Here is a 13,743-nt window from a genome sequence, read left to right on the forward strand (position 1 = left end):
AGCTAAACAATGAGCTGAAACTCACTATAAAGCTCCATAAAGCCGAGGAGCTTTATAGTGAGTTTCAGCTCACTGACAGAGAAGACATGTTATGGAAATAAATGTTATAGATACTTTAACACATCACATACTAAAAACTGCAGGATTCAGGAGTGAAGGAAACAGTTTAACCATCAGAGATGTTCTTCAGATGGTTGAATCGCTTTGGAAACTTCCAACAAAAACACTTTTCAGACGTTGGAATTGGAAACTGTCAGAAATCAATCTGATTATTGTGACCACTTAACATAGAAGCTGGTCAGATTTGGTGTGGAGCAGGTAGTGTTTTGTCTGAAAACGACGCTATGAGAGCGCTGAGAGTGAACCAAAACAGTAAAGTTGCAGCCAGACAGCTAAACAATGAGCTGAAACTCAACTATAAAGCTCTGTAAAGTCAAGAGGAGCTGCAGAGTCACTGACATTTCTCTGTAGGTTCATCACTACGAGACACAAACACATTATCCACTAACAGATGACAGCTTTAAAGGTGGAGTCAGTGATTCTAATCCAATAAAAAGCAAATAGTTCCTCCTTTGTGTGTGCTGAGAAAGATTCAGACAGATATACAGCACTGACTCTGTTAATGAGCATATAAACAGAGGCTCAGACAAAGCCACAAAACAACAATGCTCCAACCAATCAGCAGCAGCTTCTGCTCATACACAGGAGAGAGGAAGGGAGAGAGGGCGGAAAAGAGGCAGTAGGAGCAACGGACTGTGTCTAAAAATCACTCCCTATTTACTATATAGTGCTCTACGTTTATCCTCCATTGTTTTATTTGACTGTCTGAATGCAACGCTCCACATTTTAACCGTCACATACTGTTCATATTCTACCCTCGCTGTATGTTCCCCTCATAAAAAGTGTCTATACCAAATGTTGAACCACAGATGTGTTTAGAAAACATCAATAGTCGATCTGACTGATCAATAAATGTGATTAAACCTTGATTCATGTTTCAGAGAGCAGAGAGAGTGTATTTTTTTAAGCTTTTACACCACTAAACATCTCCTATCACACAATATCATGTCCTATTTTACCTAAGACATGAAAATATAACATAGCAATAATGATTGAAATGTCTCTTTTTGGTAGTTTTAAGTCTCCTTAGTCTCTCCATCTGATAGTTACTATGGTAACCAAATGGCAGCTGTTACTCAAATTAACTGTAGGTTGATTTTAGTAATCTTTGCATCTCTTTTTGGTAGTATTTGGGTTTCTTAGGTCAATTTGTCTCTTTTTAAGTCATTTTTATTTTGTTTTTGGTGGTTAAATGTTATTTTATTGAAAGTGAAAGTGACAAGAACTTTATGGAACTATGGGGTTTATTGTATAACCATTAGAGCCATCAGTCTTCACTGCTACATCATAAAAAGAAATCCTCATAACTACTATCTTATTAAAACTATTAACTATTCATTTCACTAAAACACATGTCAATAGATACGGAGATAATATGACCCAGAACAGCCTCAATGGACAAACATTTGTAGCATCTATACAAAAGTAGAATATTTTTGCAACACTTTAGTAAAATTCATCAAATTTCACAGTAAAAGACATTTGGGTAGGGTCTTTTTACAGCTGTCAAATGTCAAATTGGACCCGAACTGTATGTAAGTGTCAAAGATGTGAAAACTACTGTTGCGTGACTCTACAGCTGAAGGTGACGACCAGGGATGGAAATTAACTTTTTTATCCACCTGCCACTGTGGCTGGTAAATTCTAAAATCTACCAGCCACTCAACATTTTACCAGCCACTTTTATATTTAAGCGTTGATGTGTACCGAGCAGTACATCAGTTGACTTTCCTCCTCGTACACAAGCCAATACCGGCGTTCCCCACTCTCTGCTGTTCTCCATTTTTCAATAAAAAATCTATTCTTGGCCTTTACTTGGCTTGGCTCCCTTTTCTCCTTCACACTCTCCTCAGCGGTTCTTTTAACTTCCGCTATGTAACTTCAGTTCTTTTAAACTCTGACAAAAAGTAGCTCCCGCTTACCTTTATTCATGCGCCACAATAAATAGTCCCAATTTAGAGTCGGTGGTTGCCAAGCAACGGGGTAGCCGGCTCCATAGATATATACTGTATACGCCGGCTCGGCTCGGCTGACCGGAGCGCGGAGTAATAATTAGTAGCAGTGAAGAGTCCAAGTGAAGGCTTGCTAGTGAAGTCCAACTCACACTTTGGTCCAATCAGAAACATATAATTTGACCGGCTCTAACTCTAAGGTTTTGGAAAGCGCACTGTTATGCCTTAACCAAGATATCGATCAGATCTGACTGGAATGAAGCCGCCTCAGTGGCTGGTAAACTGACCCGTATTTGGCGAGTGCTAATTTCGATCCCTGGTGACGACACAAAATGATGAGGATTAGTTACAGTCTGACATCTGGATTTACTGCTCACTACTGAGTGAACTATGTAATGTTTATTATACAGAGAGTAGTGAATGAGTTAATAAGGGAATGATTTCGGACACATTGTTGGTACAAGTATCATCCAGAAGGAGATACGGCCGAGAAAAAAAGCCACAGGAGGAGAAGGTGAAGGAGACCAAAACTATAAAAAGAAGCACTATGATCAGGCAAAGGTGAAGAGCTGATAGTTAATAAGGTCTAGAGATAGATGCAGTGGCTGTTGTGTTTGTTAATATTAGACATTCAGCTAACTGTCAACTGTGCAAAGAGTTGTTGACCTTATGTTAGCTGTGTGTTCTCTGCATGTTTGCATTGAAGACCTTGTTTGACAGGTCTGCGAGCACAGTGGGATTATTTGTAATTGATGCACGAGTTGAGATATCTGGGTTGGGAGTAACACTGTGAACATTAGGCTGAGTAAAGTTTACCTTGTTAGGTTAGCTACAGAAGTACAGACCTCCTCTCTTCAGATAGATAGATAGATAGATAGATAGATAAATAGATAGATATGATAGATAGATAGATAGATAGATAGATAGATAGATAGATAGATAGATAGATAGATAGATAGATAGATAGATAGATAGATAGATAGATAGATAGATAGATAGATAGGTAGGTAGGTAGGTAGGTAGGTAGGTAGGTAGGTAGGTAGGTAGGTAGGTAGGTAGATAGATAGGTAGGTAGGTAGGTAGATAGATAGATAGATAGATAGATAGATAGATAGAGGTAGGTAGGTAGGTAGGTAGGTAGGTAGGTAGGTAGGTAGGTAGATAGATAGATAGATAGATAGATAGATAGATAGATAGATAGATAGATAGATAGATAGATAGATAGATAGATAGATAGATAGATAGATAGATAGATAGATAGATAGATAGATAGATAGGTAGATAGATAGATAGATACATAGATAGATAGATAGATAGATAGATAGATAGATAGATAGATACGTAGATAGATAGATAGATAGATAGATAGATAGATAGATAGATAGATAGATAGATAGATAGATAGATAGATAGATAGATACATAGATAGATACATAGATATAGGAGACTAGATATCATCTCAGATTTTGGATATAGTAATATCGTGATATGGCAGAAGGGTCTTTTCCTGGTTTAGATGAAGCTTAATAATGTTTATAGACTGACAAATAGCTGTTGAACTAAAAGTATTATACAATACTTGATATGATATGATGTTGATAATATGGTGACGATGACAGTCAGCAGAAAACATCAGAACCGTACTAACTAACCCTACTTTGTCTAAAAACTCCTGCTGCCACCAAACAGAACCGCTAAAATAAGAGGAAACTACAACTATATGTCAATGCTCTTACACTCAGTTTATGACTGATTGAACCTCATAAACTGTTCAAAGTGACAGATTTGTTGTACAGCCTACAGTATTATTTTAAGAGCAGAACATGTAGTCTTTTTATTTGTACTTGCAGTGATGACTGTAACATGTGTCGTAAATCAAACATCTTACGTATACTGACAGCCACACACACACACACACACACACACACTGTACACATTAACAGCTTCACACAGGAACAACCCCACACCCTGTAACATTTCCTCCTCTATGGCCATTTACACAGGAAGCACTGAAATTATTTGAAATGAAAAACAAAATTCAGATCAGACAATTCTCTGTACAGACATGACTGTGACTGTTTAAAGTGTATTTATGCTGCTGTACTCACTATTGTTCATGTCATCAGCTGATTTGAATAAGGACACACAGTCATGATGACCTCAATGACATTATATATGTCGCGTGAAGTTGCTGTGTCAGCGTGTGTGTGTGTGTGTCTTCATGTCAGCTCCTTAAGGTCTAAATGCAAAAGCCCCCCCCCCCCCCCCCCCCCCCCACACCTCTTTTATTTGCATTTACAATTGCATCCCTTTGTTTAATACCTATTTACATATTAGTGTTTTCTTTTCTTTTTGTTTTAAGGAAGGAGCATTTACATGTGTGTGTGTGTGTTTGTGTGTGTTTTACTTTCACTTTTCCTTTCTTTTTGTACAGTAGAATAGAAGTCACTGTTATTGTCTTACTTACTCTAAGTTATCAGCAACAATATTATCAACAGAGGTGTACTCACATTCTGTACTTAAGTAGAAGTACAAATACTAATGTATAAAAAAAAGACTGGTAAAAGTAGAAGAACTGATTCACCTCCTTTACTCAAGTATAAGTAAGAAAGTACAAAAGTTAAAAGTAAAGATTATGTTTTAATCGACCTTTGTAAACTGTGCACAGCATGTATTCATATAATGGGAGTCTTCCTGCTGCTGTCATACTCCTGCACAGTCTGCACACATTGTTGGGACTTTCCTGCCAGTAGCAGATTTTGATTTGGAAAGCTTCCCAGGGTGGCATCTTACCAACGGGGGCACGGAGCTCACACGTCAAAAGGAAAAAGAGTTTTCTATCCCTTATTTGCACGTCATGTCTTCTTTTTATAAAGTCACCGAGGTTGAAACAAGTAACGAGCCTGTTTTGACAATGTGAGGAATAGAAAGTCCAGATATTTGTGTCCAAATGTTGCAGCTGGAACAGGAGAACAGGGCAAGACACAGGAAGGAGGGCAGCTAAAACCAAAAAAACAACAACCAGAAAACACAACCCTGTAAAGTCTGTCCCAAAACTCACATTAACACTCAAATAAGTGCATAAGCACACACACAACACTATAACATACGTTGTTGTCAAATAAAACATGAATAAATCAGTCTGTGGAGCATATATCTCCCAGTATAATACATGTAGAGCTTATATCTCCCAGTATAATACATGTAGAGCGTATATCTCCCAGTATAATACATGTAGAGCGTATATCTCCCAGTATAATACATGTAGAGCGTATATCTCCCAGTATAATACATGTAGAGCGTCTATCTCCCAGTATAATACATGTAGAGCGTATATCTCCCAGTATAATGCATGTAGAGCGTATATCTCCCAGTATAATACATGTAGAGCGTCTATCTCCCAGTATAATACATGTAGAGCGTATATCTCCCAGTATAATGCATGTAGAGCGTATATCTCCCAGTATAATACATGTAAAGCGTATATCTCCCAGTATAATACATGTAGAGCGTATATCTCCCAGTATAATGCATGTAGAGCGTATATCTCCCAGTATAATGCATGTAGAGCGTATATCTCCCAGTATAATACATGTAGAGCGTATATCTCCCAGTATAATACATATAGAGCGTATATCTCCCAGTATAATATACTATATGGCCCACACATCCTTTCTCAAACTCCACTTTATTGCGTATGACTTTGCAATATCAGTATTTTTTGGTACACTATTACTTCAGTTCAACCTGCAATAATGTACATTTCCCCACTGTGGGACTAATAAAGGATTATCTTATCTTATCTTACATAAATCAAACTAAAAGACACTGTCAGTTCACTTTAATTCCAACGAGAGGCAACGTAGAAAGCAACAGCATCTCAAGTAGTCCTTTTTTTTTCTCTTATGTGTCCGTCTTCCCACTCAGTCCAGTCTGAAACTGGCAGAAAAGCCTGAGGGGCAACTGGTGGACACAGAGAGAGCCAGACTGGGACAGAAACACAGGACACAGATAGTTGAGACAAACAGGATCTGACAGCGTCTGAAACATCAAATAATAATGAGGGATAAAAATAAAGATAATAACCTTTTTATCTATGTAGCAGGATGCATGAATGAAATGCAAACATGCGTGCAGAGTTGATGCTTTTTTTCTCATAACCCAAAAAAGTTCTGCTCCAAATTAAATAATTAGGTGCATGAATTTAAGCTGATATCTGAGGTGTAACGTCATGTACTATCTCCGACTTTAAAAGCATTATGTCAGCCGCTCTAGCAACCGATTCCTGGATGTCTCAGTAAAAGCAGGAATCAGTTACACACACATTGTGAAACGCTGACGTATTTCCTGAAGCTGTAAACACAGTGTGCCAACGACTGCAGTGGCAACACAGTGAAAACTCCACATGGCTGAAAGCAGGGTGGTAAAATAACGTCTTTGTAACGTGAGGAGGCAGGAATGTGAGGTTGGCTGTATGCGTGTGGAGGAAGAGGAGGAGGAGGAGGAGGAGGAAGAAGAGGAGGAGCTGTTGAAATGTTATGTAGCCTTAGCCACGTCGCTGTCGTCGTCCTCGGCCGAGAGTGTGACAAGTGGGGCAAATCCAGTTCAGACATGATGATGATGTTAAATAAGGAGATAAAGTCAACCAACTGGGAGAGGATGAGGTATTCCAGGTCAACTTAATGTGAGCTCAGAGCAGCTTGAAAAGCCTTAAAACACTGACATATTATCACCTTAATGAGTGTTAGCAAACAGCTGCTAATCTACACACACACAGCAACATTATTAGATTTCATTTGGAGTTGTGTTTGAGTCCGATATTCACTTTAATTTTAGCTCCATGCCAACTCCTGAGAAACATATCTGACTCTTTAGGGCATCCAGACTCTCAATAAACACACACTGTGACTCTTCAACCACTTTAAAACCTCATTATATACCTGTGCAATATATACTAGTGTATTTGTTGTATAGTTTTATAAAGGGTTGTGATTGATTGTGTGTGTTGCCGAATGTATGTATGTATGTATGTATGTATGTATGTATGTATGTATGTATGCAGTATTATGTCAAAATACCACTGTGATGAGCACTTGTAATTTCAGTGTATTTTAAGTACAGTGACAATAAAGGCATCTTATCTTATCTTAGCTGCTAAATGCTTCGCTACATTCACTAGCTGGTTATTAACTTGCAAAAAACAAACAAACTAGGAGTTGAAAATGTAGTAAAGTAAGGTAAGTAAGTAAAGTAACTGCTTCCTGTCCAATAATATCAGCTACCATATCGGTTATCTGTGAATTTTTCTACACTAAAAGCAGTATCGGTTTCAAAAATCCCATATCGGTTGGGCTCTAGTTGGTATTGGTATCACTTTAAGGGTACTTGAAAGAAAATGATTTAAACATGTTCCTCAAAATGCTTTAAATGTGAAGACTAGTGAAGCTCAGCCTCCTGCATTTGATGTCTTTTCTTCTTCTTCTTCTTCGTCTCTTGAAATTGGGCCACTGTTTTTACGAGCATGTCTGGCAGCTCTCACATAACGAGTCGACTTGTGGCCGAGGTGTTTTAAACAATGTGCCGAATATTGTCTTTGATACCTGCTGTCTAACCTCAGAGAGAGAAACAACGGCCTGACTGAAGCAGAGCGAGTCTGAGGTGTTACTTTTCCTCTCACGATGACAGCCGAGGTTTGGTTTTACCGCTCCGTCGTGGCACGGCTCCAACGTGTCTCAACTCACACTACGTCTGATCGCCTCGGCTGCGTTATGAATGGGGAGGAAACAAACGAGCGCTGCAGAGAGAGCTGCTCCGAGGCTGAGTCACCCAGTTTAACAAGCTGCTTACTGTGGATTAACTGTCCTGTGGCACTAAATCAGGAAGCAAAGTGACTGACAAACTGAGAATAGCATTAAATCTCATCAGCTACACGCTTATTTTAGGAGCGTGTGTTTATGTTTACACTCACATCTGTGCGGCCGAGGCTTCGTTGTTTAGTCTGTCAGGATGCAAGCCAAAACACATTTCAGTTATTGTGTTAGACGTCGGAAAAATTCACAACTCAGAGAGCATAAGTGCTTCGACCAGGCAGTGACTGTGTGAGTTTCTCTTTCTGTGACTCTCTGTGTCAACGCTGCCAGTATTTAATCGTTTCTGTCACACTGCCACGAGATCCCAGAAGACTCTCACTGCACACTGTCGCAGGTTTATTCTCTGACTCCTTCATCTCTGAATTATCTTAAAATGACAGCCATGCTAGCAGCTCTTGACCAGAGTGCTGCTTTGAGCTAATAAGTACGAAACATCAATTAATTTAGCATGTATTTGGTCATGAATCAAAGTATTGGACAGCTGAGGATGTTGACCAGATAACGGTGATAGATAAAAACTAAATAGATCAGTAAAGACGCTATAATTCATCCTCTGGGGAACATTTTATGGCCGTCCATCTGTTAGTTGTTGAGAATTTAAACTGGAGAATTTTGCAAACTATGAAGATTACAGAAAATCAAATGCTATTCTCACTTATTTTCACTCGTCATTCACAGTCAAAGGCATCCGACTTGAGATAATTAACTTGCATTGTGAGTCAGATTTGAAGGACACATTTTCCTCGGTGGGCTTGGACACATTTTATCAGTATCTGTTACCGGGGTAACCCCAGATTGACAAACCTGGCTGCAAAAAACGTGCATGTTTGGGACGACTTTATCTCTATCTGAATTTTTTCTGTGACTTTTAATCACTGGTATGAAACAAACAATCATTCATATCTCATTGTGTATCTCCATCATTTCATTTAAGCCTCTCTGCATGGAAACGACACAACGGTCAGTAAATCAAGAGAAGGAAGGGATGAAGGAAGGAAGGAAGGAAGGTAGGAGAGTAGTGATGATTACACATGCTGCAGAGGAAGCCTAGAAGAACGTCAATAAAAGCAGAGAGTAACTCATCCTCTCCTCGCCATGATGCTCAAACCTCAGGAGGCCAATCAAATCAATCCTGCTGCCAATACAGATCAGGCGTGATCAATACAGACACAGAAAGGCAGGAAAAGCTTCCAGACAACAGAGGAGAGGTTTAACATGTTAGAGACACATTTTCTTCATGAACTATATTTAAATTTAAGGCTGTAATTGGTGAAAAAAAAAAAAAAGTGTGAGAGTGTGAGCCCAAAAACAAAATGTAATGTTTGTGTTTCCATAAAATGTAAAGTCAGAGATAAAGGAGGCACTGAAACAGATAAAAACCATAATAAAGCAAAAATAATTGCCTCATGTTTCGGTAAAATTGATCACAATCAATGGACAAAATGACAAATTTGCCGACACGTTTCAACATGAAGTTTTTCATCAGAGCCTCTATGATGCAGCTGCAGGAAAATCCTCCACTCAATAATAACATTATACAAAATAAAAAGAATTAAATTAAATGTTGTGTTTTGAGTATTTTATTTGGAACTGTCTTCAGATACAAACATAAATCCGTGAGAGAACTTTTCTTCTAATGACCTGAACACTGAGATTCTCCAAAACACACTATATATTGACCAATATATTATTATTGTTATTATTATTATCATTATTATTAGGGACAGGTGTTGCAAGTTAGCATTCAGTATAAACACTGTGATACTTGCATCGGACAGTTGTTTTATCTGTATGTTGTATCTGTCCCAATGAAATAATCCAAAAAGACAAAAAATTATTATTATTATTATTGTTGTTGTTGTTGTTGTTGTTGTTGTTGTTGTTGTTATTAGTTGTTACACTGGCTTCCTGTGAGTCAAAGGATAGATTTTAAAATCCTATTGCTGGTCTACAAAACACTGAACGGTCTTGGACCAAAATACATGCTCTATTAGTTCCCTACGAAGCATCCAGGCCCCTCAGGTCATCTGGAACCGGACTGTTGTGTGTCCCAAGAATGAGAATCAGACAAAGTGAGGCAGCAATTAGTTACTATGCTCCTCATCTGTGGAACAAACTTCCTGTAGATCTGAAGTCTGCTCAAACTGTCAGCTCCTTTAAATCAGGGCTAAAAACTTTATTGTTTACTGCTGCGTTCTCTTAAATTTAATACCTACTTGCTGGTTTTTATTGCTCCTATTTTGTTTTATTTTTTATTTTTACTTTAAACCTTATCTGTTCTTATTCCAATTTTTACTTAGTTATTTACTTGTGTTTTCTTTTGTCTTTTAACTTCTATCAATAGATCCTTTCTCTGCTCAAGAACAGAGCAAGTGTATTGTCGTTGTATTTTTTATAATGTGTTTTCAGCTTTTGTAAAGCACTTTGAATTACCCAGTGTATGAATTGTATGAACAATAAGTCAATCAAATCAAAGAAAATGAATGAATGAATTTAAAATGAATTATGACTATTTGTTACGACTGTAAACTGAAGATCTTTGTGGACAAAACATCTGAAGATGACGTCTTAGGTTTGTGGAAACAGAGATGGACATTTTTCACCATTTTCTGGACATTTAATGGACGAAGGAAACACTGTGCTCTCATTGTGGGAACATTGAGCTCATGTGGTCGACTTCGACTGAAAGCATCATTGAACAGAGACAGAAAGTTACTGATTTGTTGTTTCTGTGGCTGAATAATTGAGGAAGTGGCAGCAGCACGTCAGTATCTGCAGAGATGAAACAACCAGCAACACAAATACACATATAGACTAAAACACAATTCTGATCTCTCTGCTTCCTGTTCATAAACCAACAGGAAGTCATCGTTTTGTCAAGAGTTGTTTCAAGTAGGCAAAACTAATGAAAGCAAAGCTCCACTTCACAGCTTCAGTTTGTCTAACAGGTGTTTGAAATGTGTTGTTATTATTCGTGCTGCTTACTTAAATTTTTTTCATAAACATTTAAATATATATTATTATTTGCCATTTTAATTCCAAAAACAGAAAGCAAAGGAAAAATTCCAAGCAAAAATGTCAAATATTCTGTTTCCAGAGCCTCCAGTGCAGCGGTGTGACTCATTGACATGTTTTTAATCGTTTTTGGACTCCTCCATCCACTGGATTTACAACCATTTTAAAACTGTATATTTATAATTATCGTTATAGTTATAGTTCTTTGTGTGGACGGGCCTTTATTCTTTAAGGTTAGAGGCCCTTCGTCGTCATGGTTACAATAATAACCACATTGTGAAGGTTAGGGGACGATTGTAGTCGTGTTTCACCTGATTTCCTCCTTTGCTCCTTTCATTTTACTACTTAGAGGTTACTGTCACTGCAACGTAAACATATTTTGTATCTTTTGTTGTGGATTTTGTTGTTATGCTGTTGTTTTTTTTTTGGGAGGACAGTCTCTCATACATATTTGATTGCGGAGGAAGACGAACCCCCTCGTTGGCAGATGATCAGACTCCAAAATCCTTCTCACTCTACTTTACACTCACACACAGCTGGATCAGCGAGGACTCTTTCATTATTAATTTAAATCTGATCACACGACACAAGGATTTCCCCCTTTTCTGAGCTTCTCCAAACACTGGTGAGCCGTACCAACAGTGATTTAAGTAGGGATGAATGAGGACTGACTATTTTTAGATGGATTTAATTTATATTAATGAGGCTTTTTTTTATGTGCAAGAGGAGAAAAGCTGAGTTCAAACTTATTAATCAGTCTTTATTTAGAGGTGGAGCCAGCAGTTGCAACACAAGCATGATAAATGAATAATATCAGTCACATTTCACAAAAAGAAAATACTGAGCTTCATCTCTGGGCTTGACAATGAAAATGATAGTAACGCGTTGGGCGTCAGCTCATATCAACTGTCACTAATTCAATCTGTCGGTAATAACATTAAACTGGTCTGTTGTTGGTTTGTCATTATAAGATCATTATTACGGGAAGACGCTCAACTCTGAACAAACTCTACAAACTCCAACGGAGTGAGAGTCTTCTCTCTAGAGGAGCCACAAACAGCCACACCAGTAAAACCATTGCATGAAAACCTATAAATAATATATGATATAACTTTACTATAATAAACCATCTATCAACTGTGAAAAATGAGTGCAATTTAAACAATATCTCTCTCTTTTCTTAAAGATTATTTTGCACAAAAGCTGCTGGCTGACAACATTTTTGCACAATGTTTAATATATGAAGGTTTAAATATGACCACAATATGTATTCATTGTTTTTTCAGAGAATTGTATTCTGGTCAGGTGGGGAAAAAACACTTTGAAGCAGCAGAAAAATTGGAATTACTTTTCTGTAATTTCTTTGCAAAGTTATCCAGCAGGCCAGACTGGAGCCATTGGCAGGACAATTGTACCCTAGAGGATCATTTTACGTCTCTTCCAGCAGAAGTGAGAATGTATGTCATAGTGTCAGATAGAGTTGTCTGTGCTTTCTCGTCTCACAGGTAATCTGGGCCTGTAGACGTCCGGATGACAGATTCCAGTCCCGGACCTACTAGCTTCAATGTTGATTTTCAATGTGCTTCTCTCTCTCTCCTATCCTTCCTCTCTTTCCTCTTTACCCCAACCGGTCGAGGAAGATGGCCGCCCACTTTGAGCCTGGTTCTGCCTGAGGTTTCTTCCTGTTAAAAGGGAGTTTTTTCTTGCCATTGTCGCTAAGTGCTTGCTCATGTGGGAATGTTGGGTCTCTTTAAAATTAAAACCTGAAGAGTACGGTTTAGAACCTGCTTTATGTGTAAAGTGCCTTGAGATAACTTTGTTGTGATGTGGCGCTATACAAATAAAGATTGATTGATTGATTGATTGATTGATTGAGATACATATTAAATCAACGCTGCATATCCTCTGCTACTGTGAATATAAATATCCGATCAAACTCGATATAAACAGATATTCGATATTACATTACTTGGATTGGGGCCAGAAAACCTTCTATCGATCAGTAATAATCAGAAATCAAACATCCTGGTTCACCACAAATACTCCTGTTATTACTCTTAGCCAAAACACATCGGGTCAACCCCGATAACACAGTCTGGGTCACTGCTCAAACACAAGAGGATGATGAGTAATGACCTGCTGAGGGAAAAACCCGTCAACATCCATCAAGTCAGAGTGGAGCTGTCCATCACTTTGCATTCATCTTCCACTCTCATATATGCATGTTTTAATCTCTTACAGAGATATTTTTAGCCTCAAAGTGTGACACATGACATGCTTTAATCCTGTATGTCATAAGATGCTGCTTATCCTGAAACTAACCTACATAATGATTATATATGTGTATATAGGTATGGGATTATATGTAAGCAAACTGTTACTCTAGTGCAGGAAGTTACTGTGTGGTCGGCCGCAGTTAGGCAATATTTTTACCTAAATGATGTGTTCGCAATTTTTACATGAGTCATGTGTCAAACAATATAGTCAGGTTTCTCTTACTGTGATCATTCCTCCTGTTCATACTGACCATTAGAAGATCCCTTCATAATGCACTTACAATGGAAGTGATGGAGGACTAAATCCAAAGTGCTGCTTCTTTGCAAAAAAGTTGATCTGAAGCTAATATGAAGCTTCAGTCGAAAGAAAGAGAGGAAGAAGAAGACGAGGAAACAACAAGGAGGAAGATGAAGAAAGAAGGAAAGAGAGAAAGAAAGAAGGAAAGAAAAAGGAGGAAGATGAGGAAAGAAAGAGAGAAAAAGAAAGAAAGAATAAGGAGAAAGATGAGG

General features: G+C 38.1%; 1 protein-coding gene across 2 annotated transcripts in view; it reads right to left on the reverse strand.

Moving 5' to 3' along the window:
• Nucleotides 1-13,743, reverse strand: part of LOC133995538 (multiple C2 and transmembrane domain-containing protein 1-like) — a 52,770-nt gene that overhangs the window by 31,068 nt on the left and 7,959 nt on the right. The window contains exon 2 of one of the 2 annotated variants that reach the window (XM_062434981.1): nt 8,262-8,283. The exons of the other annotated variant lie outside the window; for it this stretch is intronic. Within the exon in view, the coding sequence (XP_062290965.1) occupies nt 8,262-8,283 (22 nt within the window). The remainder of the gene's footprint in view (nt 1-8,261; nt 8,284-13,743) is intronic. 2 annotated transcript variants of the gene reach the window in all.

This window comes from Scomber scombrus, chromosome 15 (assembly GCF_963691925.1).
Source record: "Scomber scombrus chromosome 15, fScoSco1.1, whole genome shotgun sequence".
Classification (NCBI taxonomy): domain Eukaryota; kingdom Metazoa; phylum Chordata; class Actinopteri; order Scombriformes; family Scombridae; genus Scomber; species Scomber scombrus.